The sequence below is a fragment of the Oxyura jamaicensis genome, chromosome 21 (assembly GCF_011077185.1).
Source record: "Oxyura jamaicensis isolate SHBP4307 breed ruddy duck chromosome 21, BPBGC_Ojam_1.0, whole genome shotgun sequence".
Taxonomy (NCBI): domain Eukaryota; kingdom Metazoa; phylum Chordata; class Aves; order Anseriformes; family Anatidae; genus Oxyura; species Oxyura jamaicensis.
This window is the reverse complement of record NC_048913.1, coordinates 2266020-2286120: the sequence shown is the minus strand read 5'-3', so window position 1 is coordinate 2286120 and position 20101 is coordinate 2266020. Positions and strand designations below refer to the sequence as shown.

General features: G+C 38.4%; 3 protein-coding genes across 8 annotated transcripts in view; 2 read left to right on the top strand and 1 right to left on the bottom strand.

Annotated features, from left to right (window-relative positions):
* The window catches only part of PRKCZ (protein kinase C zeta), a 48470-nt gene extending 36026 nt beyond the window's left edge, over positions 1–12444 (top strand). For all 6 annotated transcript variants that reach the window (XM_035344893.1, XM_035344895.1, XM_035344896.1 and 3 more), the window contains 4 exons: positions 625–704; positions 1266–1355; positions 8641–8756; positions 9670–12444. In XM_035344893.1, coding sequence (XP_035200784.1) covers positions 625–704; positions 1266–1355; positions 8641–8756; positions 9670–9757 — 374 coding nt within the window. In that variant the 3' untranslated portion in view covers positions 9758–12444. The remainder of the gene's footprint in view (positions 1–624; positions 705–1265; positions 1356–8640; positions 8757–9669) is intronic.
* A 1252-nt stretch (positions 12445–13696) lies between these two features.
* On the bottom strand, positions 13697–18777 carry FAAP20 (FA core complex associated protein 20). Its single transcript, XM_035344907.1, has 4 exons — positions 18542–18777; positions 16722–16875; positions 15395–16020; positions 13697–13912 (listed from the first exon to the last, which is right to left on the bottom strand). The coding sequence occupies exons 1-4, from the start codon at positions 18643–18645 to the stop codon at positions 13840–13842; spliced, it is 957 nt and encodes a 318-aa protein (XP_035200798.1). The 5' UTR covers positions 18646–18777; the 3' UTR covers positions 13697–13839.
* Positions 18778–19119: 342 nt separating this feature from the next.
* The window catches only part of SKI (SKI proto-oncogene), a 134800-nt gene continuing 133818 nt past the window's right edge, over positions 19120–20101 (top strand). The window contains exon 1 of the mRNA XM_035344892.1: positions 19120–19271. The gene's annotated coding sequence lies outside the window, so the exon portion shown is untranslated. The remainder of the gene's footprint in view (positions 19272–20101) is intronic.

The window sequence follows — 20101 nt, the reverse complement described above, 5'->3', positions numbered from 1 at the left end:
AATTCAATGCTATGTGAGAGGATAGCAGGATCTCTTGAGAAAGAACCTTATCGATCTGTAGTTTTGATCCATCTAACTTTTCTTTTACTACTTAGGGAATTAGTGTAACTGTTTGTTAATCAGTTGCACCCTTCAGGAGTAGTGATATGAAGCTTTCTAAACAAAAGTACTAATGCTTGCAGTGTTTACTACAACAGAAACTTTTTAAGCTTGACAACTGTAAAGTTGCCTATTCCCTAAAATGCAGAACTATTCTTTAAGCTAGTTACTGCTGCAATTACATAACACCTCACAGTCTTCTTGATGAGCTTAATATCAACTGAAGTATTGTTTAAAACCATGCTTTGTCGTATGCTAATGAATCCAAAGATGTTCTATTCCCTGTTTGTACTACAAAGAACAGAAAAAAGTAATGAAGCAACATTTCTTTTAGGAAATCTTGAAGTTTTGGTGCAGTAGTCCTTGTATTACTGTAGCTCCTTTTGTTTGCTTTATTTTAAATAATTACAGTATCTCCCCATTTTCCATATTGTAATGTTTTAAACAGTATAATGCTTGTGTTAAAATCATGGTCAATATCATAAAACAAAAAAACCAATATTGCTGTTTTTAAACCTGTAACAGTTATTCTTGAGAAGCCAATCCGGATTCCAAGGTTTCTTTCTGTCAAGGCCTCCCATGTGTTAAAAGGATTTTTAAACAAGGTAAATAACATTCTCTTATTTTTAGCATCTAATATCTGGAAGTCAGAGCTTCCTGTTGAAAGGAATACGGTTAAGACGTTAATCTGCTTACTATTAAGAAAATCTATAAAACCTTGGCATCCTGTATGTTTAAAAAAAACAACACACCACTTCTTCGTTGCTAAATTACTGAAAAATTCCACATTACAGACTTGTTTTGAAAGCCCACGCCTAGCTAAAAACTGTTCTAGATGTTTATAAACTCTTCTCTGAAATGCTTATTACTCATTTAATTAAGTTGATTGAAATCCATAGAAGCATAATTTTAAAGGAGAGAAGGATATTAATTATGAATTCTTTAGTCATTTTGAGTTGTAAAATACAGTGTTTAAAATGAACTTTCATACAAACTTCATCAAAGAATAAGAAAAAAGAATGAAATGACTTGGTAGCCATAATACGTGCAGCTTTTTGCATCATTTTGTTTACTATCAGGACATGCTTGAGTCGTGTCGATGAGCTTTTGACAAACGAGGGCTGTAACTGACTCAGTATCTAACATCAGTTTGTTTTTTTTTGCAGGATCCTAAAGAAAGGCTTGGTTGTCAGCCACAAACAGGATTTTCTGATATCAAGTCTCATACGTTTTTCCGCAGCATAGACTGGGATCTGGTAAAAATAATTACTTCTGTTTATACATATTCAAAAGGAACATTTTCTGTAGTTTCTTGTACATGTAGCAACCCCATTAGAAGCAGTAATCAAGAAGTATTTCAGTTCGGTAAATGTAAAAGCTGTTTTCCTTTCTTCAGGTGACATAAGGTAATGCAAACAGGCTTTTTTCCCAACTAGAGATTGATCTTCTTTCCAAACTTTAAGAATGGTTACAACTTGTGCGTATCATTTTTAAAATACACGATGAATTTCAGGAAACATTGAAGTATTGATGGAACCATTGCCCTGAAGGGAGGGAAGGATAGTATTGAACTGAGCCATGAAACCAGTTTGTATGCAGCCATGGGAGAGGAGGTGCTTCACATAAAGGAAGCATTTGTAGCATACAAGTAGTACATTTAAAAATATATTTTTTAAAAAATGTGGTTTGAAAGCATTGTGGCTATTTGAAATGATTATTGGATAATTTCAGGTTGTCTTTAGTACAGTTGTTAGGGAAGTCTTTAGCTGATGGTGGAGTAGACAATGCGTGTTTCAGTGCTGTTAGAGGCATAAAAAGGTTTTAAAACTAGCTTTTAAAAAACTTCTGTTTCTTTGTAATTGTGCCTACTTCTGTTTTCATAGAAAATCATCAGGGAAATGACATTGCTGAAAAGTCAATAAAAGTAACGAAGCAAAACAAGCCAGGAACACTTCCTTACCAGCATTACATTTTTAATACCTAGCTGAAGAATGAAAATACATGCGTATGGTGTTTGCATATCCTTGGGAGTCTGCAGGAAATGTAGAAACAGGCAAGCAACAGTGCCTATAATAACATGAAAGAGGTTCAGAGGAGAGAACTGCAGGATTACACTTTTACTTTGAGGCCTGTTGTTCAGACGTTTATCCTTACCACTCTTCAGAGAAGACGTTCACTAAATTAGGAGCCAGTATTTTAAAATACCTGCTGTTTACAAAGCTATTTCTGCCATGTTTATCAGGGTGTCTTTAATTCTATCAGACTTCTCTTGATTTTTATTTCTAGTGGTGCATAATGCAATGTGCTATAGCTTGTGGTAAGGCATAAACATGTGCTGCTGGATTTCTGTTTTGTAGAGTTTATTTTTTATTTTTTGAAATATAGAAGACTTGGATTTGTATTTTGTTTATTTGTGTAAGGACCTCTAAATTGAAACTGCTACTTGGTCAACACTTATGCTAATTTAACTTGAATTGTGATTTTAACCTACTTTTTTTGGCTGAAAGCCTTGGTATTAAATACATATTTTAAAAAGAAAGAAAAGAGAAAAATGGGGGGCTGTCTGTACTGTTTTGCGAGATTATTAGGACAATGCTGCTCAGGTTAATCTAAAATGTCAGAAGAAACTTAAGCCGAATTTCTAATGTTGGGAAATGTATTGAGGATAAAACTAAATATTTGGAAAACATTTTAAATTAGAATTTTCTTTTGAAAAGCAGGTGGTGAGTAGAGAAGACTTAAAAAGTTATTCATACCTTTTCAAGGTGAAGCAGAAGGAAATTAGTTTAAAATTGATTTAAAAAATTGAGTGGAGCTTGAGTTATATGGAAGAAAAGGAATAGTGAAGTGAATCCATACACCGTAAATGCAGTGTTAGGTGTTGGTCATGTAGGTGTATGTGATACAGCTAAGAACACTTCAGATTACTCACTCTGTGTTTAGGATGGCTTGATGGCAGTCAGAGAAACACCAAAACAACCTTTCTGATTGTTTCAGCACGTAAAGTCTGTTCTTATCCTAGTGCCTTTTTTGTGGTGTTTATCCATTACATAATGGAAAAAGTACTACTAAGCCATGGTTACTAAGTGTAACAAATAAACAATCTAATGCTTAACATCTAGTTGAGTGCCTTGCTGTTGAAATGTTAACACGTACCTACGGCTGACTCATAATGACGGTATTAGTGCCCTACAGCAATTTTTAGAAAATCAGTTTGCTCTTTCTTTCATGTTGCTATTCTTGTTCAGAGGGAACAGATTTTGTCTGTCTTACACCAGTTTCATGATGCTTTCTAAGACCTGATACCTGATGGGATGCTAACGTATTGAGATTCATGGCCCAGTATAGTTTCACATTTTTTTCTATCCTCATTTGTACTCACCATAGTGTTGTCTTAAACACAAGAGCGAGAATTTTTGATAGATCCCATTTTTGCTGTTTACTTGGTGCCAAGAGTGATGAGATGTCCTGGCCTAAAACCATGCTTCCTAACATGCTGGTAATACAAGGACCCGTTTTGGTCAGTGGTATCTACTCATCACTTACATCATGCTTATCTGTTCTTCCTAAATTATGGTAACTATACCTTTGTTGGATTTCTGTTCTTTTTAACTGAATGTAAATTTTAGAATTAGTGTTTCAAATCTGTGCTACTACAAATTTGAATACAGGACAAATGTATTCTCTGCTCTGATAGTAAGACTTTCAGGTAAATTCATTATTTGGTCTTTGCAAATGTGTTGCATTTCATCAGGCATACGTTTTCCTTCCTGCTCAATGTAGTCCATAGCATTCCTATACTTGTACACTTCCATTTTTAAATCACAAGTTTTGCTTCTTAGTCTTAGATTTCTAGTCTAATGTTCTGCAGCGTTGCAAAAGATGCAAGTCTTAAGGTCCTAATTACGATTCTCACTTTCATTTATGAGGTATCAGGAATATTAGGCTGGTTAGATTAACCTACTAATTGCACACAAATACTGTTCCTCGGGAAGAAAAGTAAATATATTGTGCTAACTCCTTGTACTGCAGCATTAAATATCTGTGTGGGAGTTTTTCAGTCTTGAGTACACTGTACTAAGCTAGAGAACAAGGCTTAAATGGCTGAATTATTTATGGGCCTCTATTTTTAAATGCAGAGCACTAACTATATTGGTGTTCATTGCCTGACTTGTATTTTACTTAAGTATTTCTTGTTTGGAAATAGTATCTACATTTCCTTTCTCATCGCAGAGACTAGCAACTGATCTAGCTGCATAACTTATTAATTCTCACTGATAGCAAACAACCATCGTGACTTGTAAATCCATTACTGAATTTCCTGTACTCTGAACGGACTATTGGATGTCACTTGTGGGGTTGTGGTGTTGTCTTACTGGGGGCAAAGAAGATGAAAATGTCACCATGAAAATACTACATTTCTCTCAGCGTAAAGCCAGTACTTCTGATATACCGAAGCAAATAGTGTAACTGGGTGACACATGTCCAAATAGGAAGTTTTAACCCAAGCCTGTGTTGAAATTCCTCGTTTACCTAAGGAGGTTTTTGCTTTACTTTATAATATTTGGCTCAAGTGTAGAAAAAGGCTGGAAATTACTGGCTGTAGTCCAGACAGTGAATGGAACACTCAAGAGTGTTGAATTCTTTAAATCTCAGAAGAAAAAGGAATGTTCAGCGTGTAGCTGCAGTTCAGCTTTAATCAGTGCAGGCACACGCAGACAGTGCAAGCTGCAGACCTACCCTTTCTTTAGAATCCATCTCATTTTTCTGGCAAATTCGCCGTAACTAATACCATCAGAAAGTCGGGCATCGCTTTTGCATGAGCAGACACCAAGAGCTGTTGCAAAAAATTAAGAGTTGCAACTGTTACTAAGTATTGCCTAGCATTTAGTATTTCAAAAAATGGTGAAACAGGAGGGGAGACTACCTGCTGCTTTCCCAGCAGAAGGCACGTCCTAGTTGGCTTAATAGCCTGATGTACTTTAATTTTAAATGTATGTTTAGTGAAACATACATGAAAACCAAACTTAAATTTCGATCTCCACACAAGCCCATATATTAAGACAGCCTTGTTACTTTGTCATTTAATACTGTTGTCACTGAGGATGCGTCGCATGAGAACAAATTGTGGTTTTTTGATTTTCCATTAGTGTCATTAGGTCTCTTCCAAAAGGAGTTATGAATGTTGATTTTCTGATATTTCTCTAGAGGAACGGTGACCTCCAGTGGCCATAAGGCTAACCCAAACTGTATATCCCACGTAGGCCCTAGCAGATCAGAATAATGATCAAGTCTGGTAGCCTTTTGATAGCAGCAAACAGAACTGTTAGTACCAGAAGCCTGGATTTACTTACCCGTTGTTTTCCTTTGTTCTTAGAATTCCATTCAGTAACATTAAATTGGAAACCCAACGTTAACTGTGCTGTACATGGGAAACCTGCAGTGTTTTGTAGGACCACTTCTAACAACTCTGAAAGCACAAAGAATCTAACTATAAAGCTCTACTCTGAAAACAGTAATGCTGACAGACTTGTTACAAGCATTATTCAGAAAGAATGTTAAGATACATGCATCAACACTGAAAAACAGGATTCTCACCATTTCTTTTGCGTTCTTATCTCAGAATCTTTTCTATCGCTTTCTTCCCCAGGCAAGGAAATGACCTCAGTCAATTTCTAGATGCATGTTCTGGGACTGATGGACATAAAACCCCCTTTAAATTAAAGGAGCTTTGTACAAATGCAGCATGCTAATTAAACATTTTGCAGAATTGCCATCTTAGATGGTCATAAAACTGTTAAAATATATGGTTGTCTGGTAGTTTTAAGTTATGTTTATAACTATCTTGTAAATTGGCAATTTAGAGGCAAAAGAAATAATTTGTTAATGCTCAGTAACAGCTCCTAGTTGTTGCTGCAAGAATTGTATTCTTTTTACAAAACAGATGACATTTACTAGCATCTATGAATAATTATAACAAATTGAAAGTATCACAGAATTGTAGGGGTTGGAAGGGACCTCGAAAGATCATTGGGTCCACCCCCCTGCCAAAGCAGGTTCCTCAGAGCAGGCTGCCCAGGTAGGCGTCCAGACAGGCTTTGAATATCTCCAGAGAAGGAGACTCCACAACCTCCCTGTGCAGCCTGTCCCATTGCTCCGTCACCCTTACCGTGAAGAAGTTCTTCCACATGTCGGTGCGGAACTTCCTGTGCTCTATCTTGTGGCCATTGCCCCGTGTCCTATCCCCACAAACCACTGAGAAGAGGTTGGCTACATCCTTCTGTCTGCCACACCTCAGGTATTTATAGACATTGATGAGATCCCCTCTCAGTCTTCTCTTCTCCAGGCTGAACAGACCCAGGTCTCTCAGCCTTTCTTCATAGGGAAGATGCTCCAGGCCCCATATCATCTTTGTGGCCCTCCGCTGGACTCTCTCCAGGAGATCCCCATCTTTTTTTGTACCGGGAAATGATTGATGATGATGTGAGAAACTCATTTTGTGAGGCAATATATGCTAGCATCTTCACTTAGTGCATCCCTGAGTTACGTGTTTTCTCTTTTAGTATAAGGCATGACCTCTGTATTGACAACTACAGGCATTAGTAATTGGTTACCATTCTATAAAACATGCAGACGTTTGCAGGACAGATTCAACTAAAATCATATGACATTTAATGATCTGACTTCTTGAAATGCTCTGAGTGCTTAGTTAGACCCAAATGTTTGAAGCACTGCCTGCTCTGGTTGTGTATGTGCAGTGGAACTCAGTTCACAGCACGGCTTTCTATTAAAGTTCTTGTCTTCAGTGCTAGGCAATATCGCTTACCTCCTTGAATTTCCAGAATGTGCTGCTTTGGAGTAGCTTTTTTGTGTGTATGAAGGAACCAAGCAGTGGCTATGACTCAGCTGTCGCACGGGCTGCTCAGTACATGAAAACTAGTGGGAATGTTCCTGGGCTGCGGGGGGTGGAAGAGGGGCAGCTAACTTTGCTGTTTTGTAACAAGGGTGTGTTGCCAGTGGAAATGAGAGACCTCCCTTATGGGTGGTCTTCCTTCTCCCTTATGAAGCAGAAGAGCTGTCTTTATTTTGTTGGAAAATATTTTTATGAGAGCGTCGTATGAAATTTCAAGAAAATTCTGCTCACAAAAATGTAACTGCTGTATAATAACTTCGAGAAAAACATGAGAAGTATACAAATCCATTAGAATAATTCATAGGCAGTCCTGTAAAAGCTATTTAGTGTAATTCAAGATGCTTTATACTCTAAGTCTCCCAGTTGAAATACTGCAATACAATAGAAGTAGCATAGAAAATATGATGGTATTACTTTGCATTTGAGGCAAAATGTGATTTAGCTGGCAAGAATGAATCTGGTCATGCAACATCCTGGATGTGATTACTGACCGGTATTGTGAATCAGTATCTCAGCTGGATGGATTGCGTGGGCTTCCCTTAGTCAGAACCCCAATCTGTGGTGGTGTTCCCTTGGAACACTGGCTGGTTGAAAGCAAGCTAAACCAGGTGGAGTTGTTCCTCCATTTTTATTTTGTTGGAAGTGCTGTGGATAGAGATTTCAACAAATCACATTTAAACTGTCATCAGCTCCTCTGTCACTCAAACCCATGATCAGAGCATTCTGATAAGTGGGGGAGAGCAGAGGGTTGCCTTAATTAGATAATGATAGCTACTGTTGAACATGCTACTGCTACAGCAAATGAGAAAAGGTTCTTAATCATTAGAACAGCATTATTTGAGCCAGAATCATTTTTTGAATTGACTATTGCTGGTATGGAAGTTAAGTATTGGTTTCTAGTTCCTGCTTTCTAGCAGGAAATGCTATCTGTAAATACCCTCCTAGTTACATTTTAATTGCAGAATAAATCTCTGGGCTGTTCAAACTATTCTGTTGGTTGGTGTGACTTGCTTTTAATGACTGCTTAGCCATGTGGCTAAGCCATTGAGGAGATGTTATAAGTATTGCTTACTGGTTATGTTCAATGCTGCATCTAACATTAGGCCTGGTTATATTGATTTGATAGGTTGATTTAAATGCAACTTGTAACCTAAGAGGCTGCCTTTATAAGAAAGAGGCAGCTCTAGAGGAGCTTACAAAAGGGAAAAAATAATGATATTCTGGGAAGGCATCTTGGCTTGACTGGAAAGCTTCTGGAATATGTTCTTGATTTTAAGTGTGAAGCTAAAGTTACATAGCAATAATGTTTCCTCTTAATTTATATGGTGAAAGATTTGGGAAACAGTTTTTCTATAGTCTTAGTTTTATTAATTTCTTATTATTTTTCAAGTTTTTTTTTGTATTTAAAATACTGCAGTAGGGTAAACAGATAAGCATATAATGGTTAGTGTCAAAATCTACTACTCTAAGTCTTACTAGTTTGTTTGTGTCTTATACCAATATTAAAAATAACCACAGTGGCTTATCTGTGCATGCACTCTAGTGCCAATGTATCTGTCTGTTTTTAGATTTACTAAATGCTCAACGTTTAAAATGTTCTTTCCCTCCCCCATTATATTTTCTCTTAGCTGGAAAAGAAGCAAGCAACCCCTCCATTTCAGCCTCAGATCACAGATGATTATGGTTTGGACAACTTTGATACACAGTTTACCAGCGAACCAGTGCAGCTAACCCCAGATGATGAGTACGTTTTTCTTTTTCCCTAAATACAATTGCATATTAAGAACTTAGAAGTTATGAAATCGGTTTCCGATTTGTAATTCCTAAATAGGTACCTAGCTTTAGAAACATAGTCAAGTGAAAGGAACTAAATTCACTTAGAAATTCTTGAAGAATGCTACATATCTTGCATAACTTCCCACGCTTTTTATATATTAGACTGCCTCGTAATCTACTAAGTGATCAGAACACTGCATTGATTTCCTGTTGAGCCTGTGCTTGGCACTGGATGAAGACACAAAAATCGGATTCCTAACCCAGGCAGTTTGAATTTCTCCTGAGTATAGAAACAATTGACACAGCTTCTCATGTCTCGGAGTGAGCCTGAGATAGAAAAATCTTATAGAAAGTTACTGTTGAAATGTGGTATGGAAAAGTTTTCCAGGAAGAAGTAGTATGCTTTATTTAAGGAATTTGAAGGCTGAGGAGCCATTCCTGTGCACAGGAAGAAAGCTGCTTCAGATAGCAGATGGAATATGAGAAAGGCTATGGTTTGGTAGTTAGATGGGAGACTTGGCTTGCCCAAACCCCAGCAGAATAATTGTAGATAGTTTTGGGGGGTTACTGAAGTGTTTAAATTTAAGGTTGGAAGCCTGAAATTTAATTTGGAAAGTTTGGAGCTGGGAAAACAAAGGAAAGCTCTGTGCAATATAGGGGAAAATTAAGAGAGCACTGAGCACTCTTTTGATGTCATTTGTGTGTGAAGCATTTAGTGCATGGTGCAATTCTGTCAAAAGTACAGTGAAACTTTCTGCTGCCCATTCAGATACAGAAGTGAATTCAAGCAAATTTTGCATTTATTAGAAATCTAAGACCTCAGGATTCTGAAATTGGTGCAGCAAGACTAAACTAAATTGGTATTTTTCTTTGTTTTTCAGAGATATAATAAAGAGAATAGATCAGTCAGAATTTGAAGGATTTGAATACATTAATCCATTGTTGCTGTCAACAGAAGAAACGGTATGAAGGAATGACATCTTCGTGGTAGACAATATGAATGACCTTTAACTTTATCCTTAACTACAGTATATGCATGCGAGGCTGGGGAACTGTAAGATTTTGGATGGAGACCAATGATTAAAAAAAAAAAAATTGCTGCTGAAAATCAAAGAAGAGAATAATGATTTTGGTGGGTGTCTTCCGCCACTTAGTTATTCTTACGTTCTGGGCACTGACACAACTGGCTTCATTAATGAAGGAATTTGCATTTTGTGCCTATTTCATGAAGGATTGAAACATTCATTGCATCTCTCGGCGAGGAGATTCTGAACACCTTTGAGAACTGCAAACTTTCTACAAACATTTGATGCAATGAGCTACCAATTGAAGAATATTAGAGTGTAACATCCTGAAGAATAAAATATATTACGGTGGTGTTGAAGCTTATTTTTGATGCCTTTTTTCACAAGTGGTACCTGTCTAAACGTCTCAGATGTATTTAAAAGGAGTTGTGTTTTATTAGCAATCAAAACATAAATTTGGGTACAAGATTTAAGTGCCTAAATGGATAAACTGCATTGAAGAATTGTTACATATTTGGAACGTTCTTAAACCTGGTAAGTTCTGCTTGTTAATATTCCAGTAACCATTTACGTATGAAACATACGGTTCACAGCTGCGACCTAATGTTCCTTTGCTTCTTTATAGAATCTGAAACGCAGAGTGACTCAGCAATATTAATTCCAAATTAGAATTTCCAGTATCAATTTCAAAATCCGTTTGAACCTCCAAATTTACCAAAATGTGTGGATTGAAGAAAACTAAATTTGCACACAAAGGATTTCTGAAAATACTTAAAGCAGTGCCTACTCCTACAGTGATATTGTGTTGTATATTAGATTTTTGGAAAGTATTTTTATCAACAGTACAAATATTCAGAAATAGAGCAAAAGCGTAATGAAGCATAGCCTTAAAATTTAAATAGTAAATCTAGAATAACCATAATACAAAATACAGTTTCCTGATAAAGCACACCTCCTACTTACGATAAACTGTCTGCTTACAATTACTCAGTGTGTATTAATAACTAATCATTCTACATAAAAGAATGGGATGTTTTGGTAAAACGGTTTGCATCAAAGTAGTAATTTTTTTAATGGAACAAAAAGGTATATACCTAAGAACTTGGGTAAGCAAGAGATAACTATCGAACCCCTTCTTGTGGAAACCGTAGGAGTGGTGGGGTGTGGGAGGTAGGGATAAAGGGCACGTTACATCAGAAAGGGTAATTTATCAGCTTGGAAAAGCTCACGTCACTACATTTGAGGACTACTAAGTGCGCATTGCTATCTAAAACTTCAGATGCTTGTGAAGATTTACCTGCCTCTGCAGGTAACAACAACGGAGGCAGTATTTCTTTTTGCTGGGTTTTTGATTACCCATATGGGGTGGGTTGTAGATAGAGGAGAAAAATGTGGAAAGGAAAAAATGAGAAACCCTGTGCCATGTCATCTCACCTAATTTGGTGTAATTTGCAGGATAAATTGCAACACTTTCACTTTCTTTATATTAACATATGGTTTTCTCAGGGTACAGCATTGCATTAGGTGCTGAACATGACATCTTTCGGATTCACATCCAAGTCATGAGGTGCTAGGACGAGACTGCCAAAACATTGTTTAAAAATTTCAATTAACCATTGATTAACAATCTACATTTTGTATCCCCTCATTAGCCACAATTATGCAGATGTGTGGTTATTTAGTTTTATTAATCCCATCAGGTCTAAGTTGTGGGTTTCTCTCCATTGGACTGTAGCTTTTTATATTAGGCAAGATGTGTTTTAATCAGCACTAAATAATTTAACCAGTGAGAAGTAATTGCCTCAAATGCCTGAACTTTAGATACTTTATTAATTGAGTAACGGCAATATTTACCTTTTAATTGTGATCTGACACTTTTAAATTATTTTTTTCCTTCTCCATGGCAACTGCTTTATTTACCCTGAATAATTTTTGTTTCAGCTCCCCTAATTATACAACTGATAAAAGTTATAAAAGAGTGACTGCAGGCAGCTCATAAATGGAAATATGACAGATTAAGCTGTCCTTTGATGTGCTGGAGCATAGAACTTTAAATGGAACTATTAAAAATGCAGCTTGGTTGTTTTTTGTTTTTTTTTAAACCTTGATTCTAGTTGGCCAGATCATTTTGGGAGGGAGGGAAGGAAGAACAGACACATTTGCTAAACAAACATTGTAAAGAATACTTGATTTATTTAAAAATTTACAGGCATTTACAATGTTGCTGTGTTGCCAAATAGTTTGCTGGATACAAGTTTGGTTGCTCATGTGCAAGTGTATGAATAATGTTCTGTTCATAATGAAGGGGAAATTTTTTTATATAAAGTACTTGTTTTATAAATAAAAGAAAATGAAGGATGTAATTAAATGTGTGGTTTGAAAAAAAAATCCTAATATATTACAAATGGATCTGGTTATGATATATAGTTGTCTTATTTGAAATAGTAAATGAAAATTCTAGCTAATTTAATGATTGTAAAACAGTAAATATGTTCTTGTAGTTTTGTATAATTAATTAGTTGGGATCTTTGCTGACCAGTTTTATTTGTGCAGAAGATGGTATACTAATCCATAACAGCTAAGATCATTTATATTCTTGCACATCTATTAAAGACTTTAATGAAAAGTTAATAGACTGTTATTATTTATCAGCTACCTGAGCTATGTCCCACTTGCACTTTTTAATGAGACCCTATTATAAATTAAAAAACAAAAAGCTATAGGATTCTTCCTGTATGTTGATACTACTCTATCCTGATCATTCTACGTATTTGGATTACATCTGAACCGTAGGCTTTTCAAGTCCAGGGCATGCAGTTGTTGAGGCACAAAACCCACTCAATACTGAAGTTTGCTGCATTCTTCTTTGCTTTATGTGAAAGAAGTTGTAAACAAAATCTCTGAAACAGGTCCAATTGTACTATTCTTGCATACAGCCCTTTGTCAAAAGAAACTGAGTGTGTAAGGCTGCCCGAATAATTCATGAATTAACCTGTTCAGTAACCAGTTAACTTAATTGGTGGGAACTGAACAAACCACTCTAGTTTATTTCTTCCTCTTCCCTTTGGTGTTACTGAGCTGTCACTAAATGTCATTCTCCTTCACAGAGAAGGTTACTTTTTCTCAAGCTTACAAAATTCTTACCTGCTACTATGAGGAAGTTACCAAATGAGGAAGTTACCAAAGCAGTAGATGATTCTTCTGCGATGCTTTCTTGACTTAAACTTTTGGCTTGTTCTTTATTCTGAAACAATGATGGTCCAAGGTGGAGGCAGACCTGACAGAACAGCAATCTTGTCTGAGAACATTAAAATCTAACTTTGCATTTCACTGTTACAAAACTGGCAGGAGAAATGCTCTTTCTAGAGCCTGATTACTCTGCACTAATCATGTTAATCACATGGATACTGACTCCCATGAAGTCACATTACAAATTTAGTGGTGTTCCTTCAGAAAGGAAAAAACTCACACCCTATACCTGGCCTGTGTTTTCATTTAACACTAACAATGAACTGTATGATCATTTAAGTTCTTACTAAGACACAAAGATCATGGAAAATGTAAACCTTGAATGGCTTTTCAACCCTTTTTACAGGTAACTCTTTAGGAAAATTAAGATCACTAAACATCTGGATTAGATGAAATAGTTACGTTTTGTTCGGCTGCTTCTAGACTTTGAGATTCAGAACAACTCTGGTGCATCAGGCAGAACAGGTTCTTTAGGGATTTACAATAGTGTGTTCTTTCTATAGTACACAGCTTCCAGCTGTACAGAGGCCAATTTCCCTGGGGGTCACTGGGATACCGTATAGCACCATTTTCAGAACTATTTTACATATGCTGGAGAGGATTTAAAACAAAAAGTCCCCAAACAACAGGCAGGTGGCACTTGGCATTCCTTTCAGTTACCGATTTATGATCCTTCAAGAAGTTTGAGACAAGGACCTGTTTCCTTGACAAACTTTTCCTTTGCTTTCAAGAAAGGTTCATCTTCAGGTTGTGCGTTTGCTCTTCATCCTTCTGGCTTTACCACACGACATCATCGGCACTTTCAGACAGGCATCTAGCGAGATGACTGTCAATATCCAATTGCGACATCCTGCAGATACAGAGAATTTCTTCAGTGAGAGACAAAGTCAAATCCTTTTATTTATGCTACTTCTCACCTCCACTCTCATGTCCTGTGTAGTCACAGCATTGTTGTACTAGCTTGGTGCATAAGTCATTCCTAAGCTCAGAAGCGTTACAGCCTGCCCCAGCCTCTTCTAGTTGCTATTCCCTGCTGCTAGATAGCTTGCTGATGTAATTTACTAGAAGACAATGCTCACACTCTCTATGCTCGGGACAAGTAATTCTATGTTTGGCGTGCTGTACGCTGAGCCTAATATATGCATACTGATTTTAAGGCTAGTTGCATGCAGATGCAATTTCCTGCTCTTGGTGATCTCAGTATCAGTTTTCAGTGTAGACGTTCATAATCTAAGACAAAACATTAGGCAACTGATACAGGAGAGAAAACCCTTCCCTCATTCTCTAACCCGCGGCCATCAGAACAGAGGTTCCTGTAAGAGGAAGGATGCTTTCTCAAAAGTGTCTGCCTTGTTTCCTCTGGAGGGCTATTTTTAGGACTAAGCGACCCGCCCCACTGCCAACAACCTTTTGTAAAGCGGATTGCATAAAATGTAATCCTGATCAGTACAGCGTAGCCAGAAGCACAGAACGGAGTATGAAGACAGGAACTGTGTTTAGCTTTTCTGTCTAGATCTCTTAACATAACGACCACAACTTAGTAGATATTAATGAAGCCATCCTTTTGTCTCCTTGTTCAGCCTCCAAGAGAAGGAAAGCAGTTGCAGCCTTGTATCTTGCAGTATTAGAGGTCCTTTTCAAAACCTTATGTTTTCAGCAATTGTGACAGCCTAAACACTACTAAGGGGTATCATTTCAAGAGACAACGTAATTCATATTGCAGAATACGTTCAATGTCTCGAAGGATTTTTTTAAACAGAGGTTGGCTGACTGCAGTGGAGGACTGAAGTCTCATGTCATTGTAATAATAGGGGCTTCCGTAAGGAAAATCAGATTTCTTCTAACTCGCCCAGACCTAGAAAGCTAAATCTAAAATTCAGAGCCCAGTTGCTCATCCAAAAGCACCCAGGTATTTACAGAACAGGTACCAGTACAGCTGTAACAGTGAAGCTTAGATCTTGTAAAGATTGTTACCTGTAGGAGGTGAATCCATCTAGCTCTGAAGTCAACTTTTAAGTAACAAGAATGCTGCTTTGGAACAATTTATGGATTAGGATACAAATTTCATAGAAAAAGCTTCCATATTAAGTAGTTTAAATACCTAATTTTACATATACTAGCAATGTATAGCTCACATTTAGCTTTCTTTTTGAAGCAATACAATTTAGTAATCATGAACTTCTAAACTGAATTAGAAGTAGGCAATTCTGCCATTCAAAAACATTTCAGTGTTTCACCTACTTTGTTTTCATTACTTTATGTAGAGAGAATGCAACCAAAAGCATTGTTTTTCATATACTCTCAAGTTAGTCAAAAATAATAGCAGACTTACGTTGCGCTAAACTGAATCTGACACATTGGACAGCTGTTGAGAGTCAAAGAGCCTTCGCTCTGGTTTGCAGTCTTCTCCTTGCAGCTTTCAGTTCCAGGCGTGCTCACAAGAGGTGGCTTCTTTTCTGCAGCCACAGCCTTGGCCTTACTAAACGAAATACTGCTTTGATGCATTTGTGCTTGATGCTCTTTCTTATCCTGTTTTCTGTTTTCCTTGCTGTTGTGTACAGTCCCTCTGCAGTGCTGCTGAAAGTTCAGAGTTTTTGCAGCGCTTTGCGACAATGTCAAGTGGCACGTAGAAGGTTTATGCTGAGTGACTTTACATGATTTAAGATTTACAGCCATTTCTGAAGTACCTTGTGTGTCCTCCCCAACCATATTTTTGGCCTGATCTGTAGCAGTTACACAGCCTGTTTTCTCAGCTGTAGAAGGTAGACTTTTCAGTTCATCTGCTTGGCCCTGTTCCTCAGGTAAACAGTCAATTTGGCCTTCTGTTAGCTGAGGGGAGCTAAGATCCTCTGTTTTTAAAAATTCTTCCTTGCAAAAAGATGGAAAAGATATCCATTCAAAGTCTTTCATTCCAATTTTAAAGACTTCTTGTTTTTGTAGACTCTCGTTCTCAGAGCTCTGTGACGTAAAAGTAGAATGTCTTTAGAACAAACTCAGTTAAATACATAGATTAAAACCAAGGCTAAACTACATTGAAGCAATGAGCATCTTATTTACATGCATCTCCAGCACTTGCAAAACAACTGTCTGAAACATATGCAATGTGTGTCTTTCCTTAACATTTCTAAACTATTCCCACTGATTAAACACAAGTAGCATACTCTTACTATGTCCTTCAGAGGCTAAGGATGAAAAAAAGACAACAGAAAAACACACATACACCTGCTGTTATTCAGAGAAAAAAAAATCTACTTTAGAAGGGCTGTATTTTGTGTTATAATACTGCCTAACGATATCAGAGCACTGTAAAGGTCGTCACTGTATGACTAACCTCTCTGTTACAGTTTGCTTTTTCCAGTTTCATTCCTTTAGGCAGGTGCTAATGCTTATACTTCTGCAGGTAGCCTCTCCAGGAAAATACTCTGAAGTGCTAAACACTGCCATACTGGAGGAAAAAAAAAAAAAAGCCCAGTAAATTGTCCTTATGCTGCATGCCACATAAGGCTCAGTCACATTACAATATGTAGAGGCCAAAGAGCTGTCAACCAACATCTCTTTAAAAGCAATTTCAGATTGTTGTTTCCCCCTCTTAACAGCATTCACTGTCCAGCATTTTAAGCACTACACAAAGCGAGGACAACAAGGATACAGCATGCTACCTCTACCTTTCCAAAGAACTCTGGAAAACTGGACACTGCTTGCCAACTTGTGCATTGTAAATCTTGACTTATGTTCTTCAGTAGCAAAATCCATGTTTTTTCACACTCATTTAAATCATCTTTTTCAAACCAGGAACTTCTGTCAGCCAAAGCCCTGTGAAGAGAGAATCCAATAGTTTGGGAGTAGGAAAGAGAGAAGGAAATACTTCTCATTGCTATTAGTTTGCCTTTTAATTATTTTGATTTACCCCTCCGTTACCTCTGAGGTTTCTTAAGATATAGCTATTCTTAAATATTGCTTTATCAAGGCAGAACTTTTAAAATTACATTTCCAGTAGCTGATGGTGTACTAAGCTGTTTCCAGCCCAACTCAATGGCTAAGTGTGGTGATCCCTTTTGTTAATGGCTAAGCACAATGTTAGGGATTTTATGACTGCAAATTGGTGTAACTCTTTCATTTGCACAACACATTTCCATTCTTACCTATTTTCTCTTGATCAAGTAGTGCTAAAATGAGTATTATATTTGGCAACTTTAGCATGTCAAACCACCAAGAACATAAAAAGTATTCGTCAGTAAGAATAAGTACACAAATGCAGACTTTTCACAGTTTAAAAGAGAGCCAAGGCTCCCTGTAGAGGAAAAAAAATAGCTGTTTATTATACAATTTGTTTACCAAGGGAACCTCTGTCTAGCCCACAGCAAGATTTTTCTAGAACACAAATTATTTAGCCCATCAACTCATTTTATAGTCTACCATGACTTACGTAAGCATTACAGCTTTCAGAATCACCCAATTTTTAAAAAGAACATCTAAAAGCCTTACTTTCTACTTATAACAAATGAGATACAGGCATTTATTAGTCTTTACTTCCAAGTGAAATAGTTAAGCGTAGGCAAGGTGTTTTCTTCTCAAAGACTGAGCGCGACACCTGCTGAGCACAGAATTCATGGAGCGTTTGCAGTGAGGAGGGAAGCTGCGTTGGTCCCTGTGTGTGCTGGGCCATTCCCACGTGGCACTCTGAAATTACTGATTAGCTTTCTAAACAACTTGATCTAATCCTTCCTAGGAAGGTATTAGAAAGGATTAACTATAAAGCAAGCATAAAAAGGTTTTTATGTTAGTAAAGCTGTATAAAAGCCAATCTGAAGAGAGGGATGGGTTGTCAATGTGGGAATTCTAGTTCCAGTGTTCCCACTTCAACCGCTGCATTTTCGTGGGTCACAGTCCAGGAATGATGCTGCATGATGAAGAAACCACAGACAATTATGACAAGCCATCAAAGAGAGGAGAGAGCAGCCTTTTGAAGCTTGTTTTTGGACGGCGCGAAGCTGACTGCACACTTGCTCATCCTAACAGGCTGGAACAAGACCTGAACCCTACCTCTTCAGTCCTTTCTCAACCCTCCATTACCACAGGGCTGGAAAATAAATGAATAAATAAATAAATTATTTCTGGTCCCTGTGAGTCTTATTCGGAAGAAAAAATAAATACATTTTTATATGCGAGCATTCCTCACAGGCTCCACACTTGGGGGTGCTACTTGGTGCCAAGGCACGTGCAGAAGGCGATGGGCCCGGTGCACTTTAACGAAGTGCAGTCGACTTAATTTTCTTTAAGACACTTCGGCCGGCGTTTTATGAAGTAACTTTTCACGCTACCAGCAACGTGCTGGCGGCACGACTGCGGCGTGCTCTGAGGGCGCGGCCGTGCTCGACCCTCGGCCGGGGACGGGAGGCTGAGGCGGCCCCGCTGCTCCGCGCCCCCCCGCGCTGTCCCCGCTCCTGAGGAGCCCTTTCCCCGTCCCGCCCGGACTCACTGGCGCCGCCGGGGGGGCTCCAAGCCAGGGCTGGGCTCCCGGCTGCAGGCTGCCGGCGCCTTCCTGGGCTTGAGGCGCAGTTTGGCGGCTCCTTCCTCAGCCATGGCCGCGGCCCGGCCTCCCCGCTCCGTCAGGGGGCGGCGCTGGGCGGGAAGGCGCCGCCTCAGCGCTCCCGCTCCGCCATGGGGCCCGCCCTGAGGGCGCAAGCGGCCGTCTCGGCTTCAAGTACCCGCAACTGCGAGGTGCTTGTCCGGCTCTTTAGTGTTGGGTTTAGTCCTTAAGTTTTATACGGGAGTAGTGTTTTGGAGATGGGGGGCGCTGGACGAGGCTTGTCAGCGAACGCAGCGTGCTCAGGCGTAGGGGGGATGAGGGAAATGGGGCTTGGGACGAGCCCCACAAAATGGCTGTGGGCTCGGCGGCGCTCCTCACCATCAAATGATTGTTGTACCGACACCAGAGAGATGTTGGTACGTGGCTGAGGCCAAAATATGCCAATTCCAAAAGTAAAGTAGATTGGTAATGCGTCTCTGGTCTAGTTCCTTCAGGAGAAGTGACGCTGCTTGTCTTTTCTGGCAGGAATGTCGCTGGATGACTTGAAATAAAACACGTGTAAGAGCTGAGCCATAACTGGTAGTTTTTGAAGTTGATAGACGCGCTAATCAGGCTGGAGCCTTTCGGAATGCAGCCGGCAGGGAGTAGTCTGTCAGCGCCTTTCTCCATTCCCCAACAGGTAAAAGGGTCAGAAAGTTACCGCTGATTAAATTCTTCATAATCGTTATGAGAATAATTGTATGAGGAAATAAACATCCCAGTTTCTCTGATAATAGGTTCTTGTGGTGGGGAGCAGGTACACAGCACTCTTTTTTTGCAAAACTTCCTAGGCCCAGATAAGGCCACGTTCCTTTTCCATAACAGAGGGAGAGTTCAGCTCTGATTTCACATCAACAGATGCTAATTGAAGAAGACAAAACAAAAAGTATTTTGTTTTGTTTTGCTTTTACTTGGTGCCCTTAGTGACTGTGCTGTAATTCATGTCACACCACTGACAATGGCCACTTGGCGGCAGCAAACAATATGGAAACCTTGCTTTAAAAAAATCAGAGGGGCAGTGAAAGCTCGCTTTTTTTTTTTCTTTTTCTTTTTTTTTTTTTTTTTTTTTTTGACTGAGCTAGTTTCTGCAGGCATTTGTACATATTTCTAGGTGTGTGTATCTATGTTAAGGATTGCTTAAGCCACAGGGTTTCTTCTTTTGCTCCTGAGATGTTAGTGTTTTATACATCTTACGACCCCGTGCATGCGAGTTTAACGGCCTCTGCTCCTAAATCCTGCATTGTACTAACAGGTTTATTCTGCTAGATGTGACTTTTCCAAAAAGAGACATCCAAAGTGTTGTCTGTTTTTCATGCTGAAGGTGTTGCAGTGTGTTACTGTTAGTACTATGACTCATGCATTATAACATTTGCAAAAGCTTTATTATGGATGAGACTTAAAAAAAAATCAGTTATTGTACAAAAAGGGCCACGAGTGAAAGAGTATAATAAAAAGAACAGTGAAAATGAT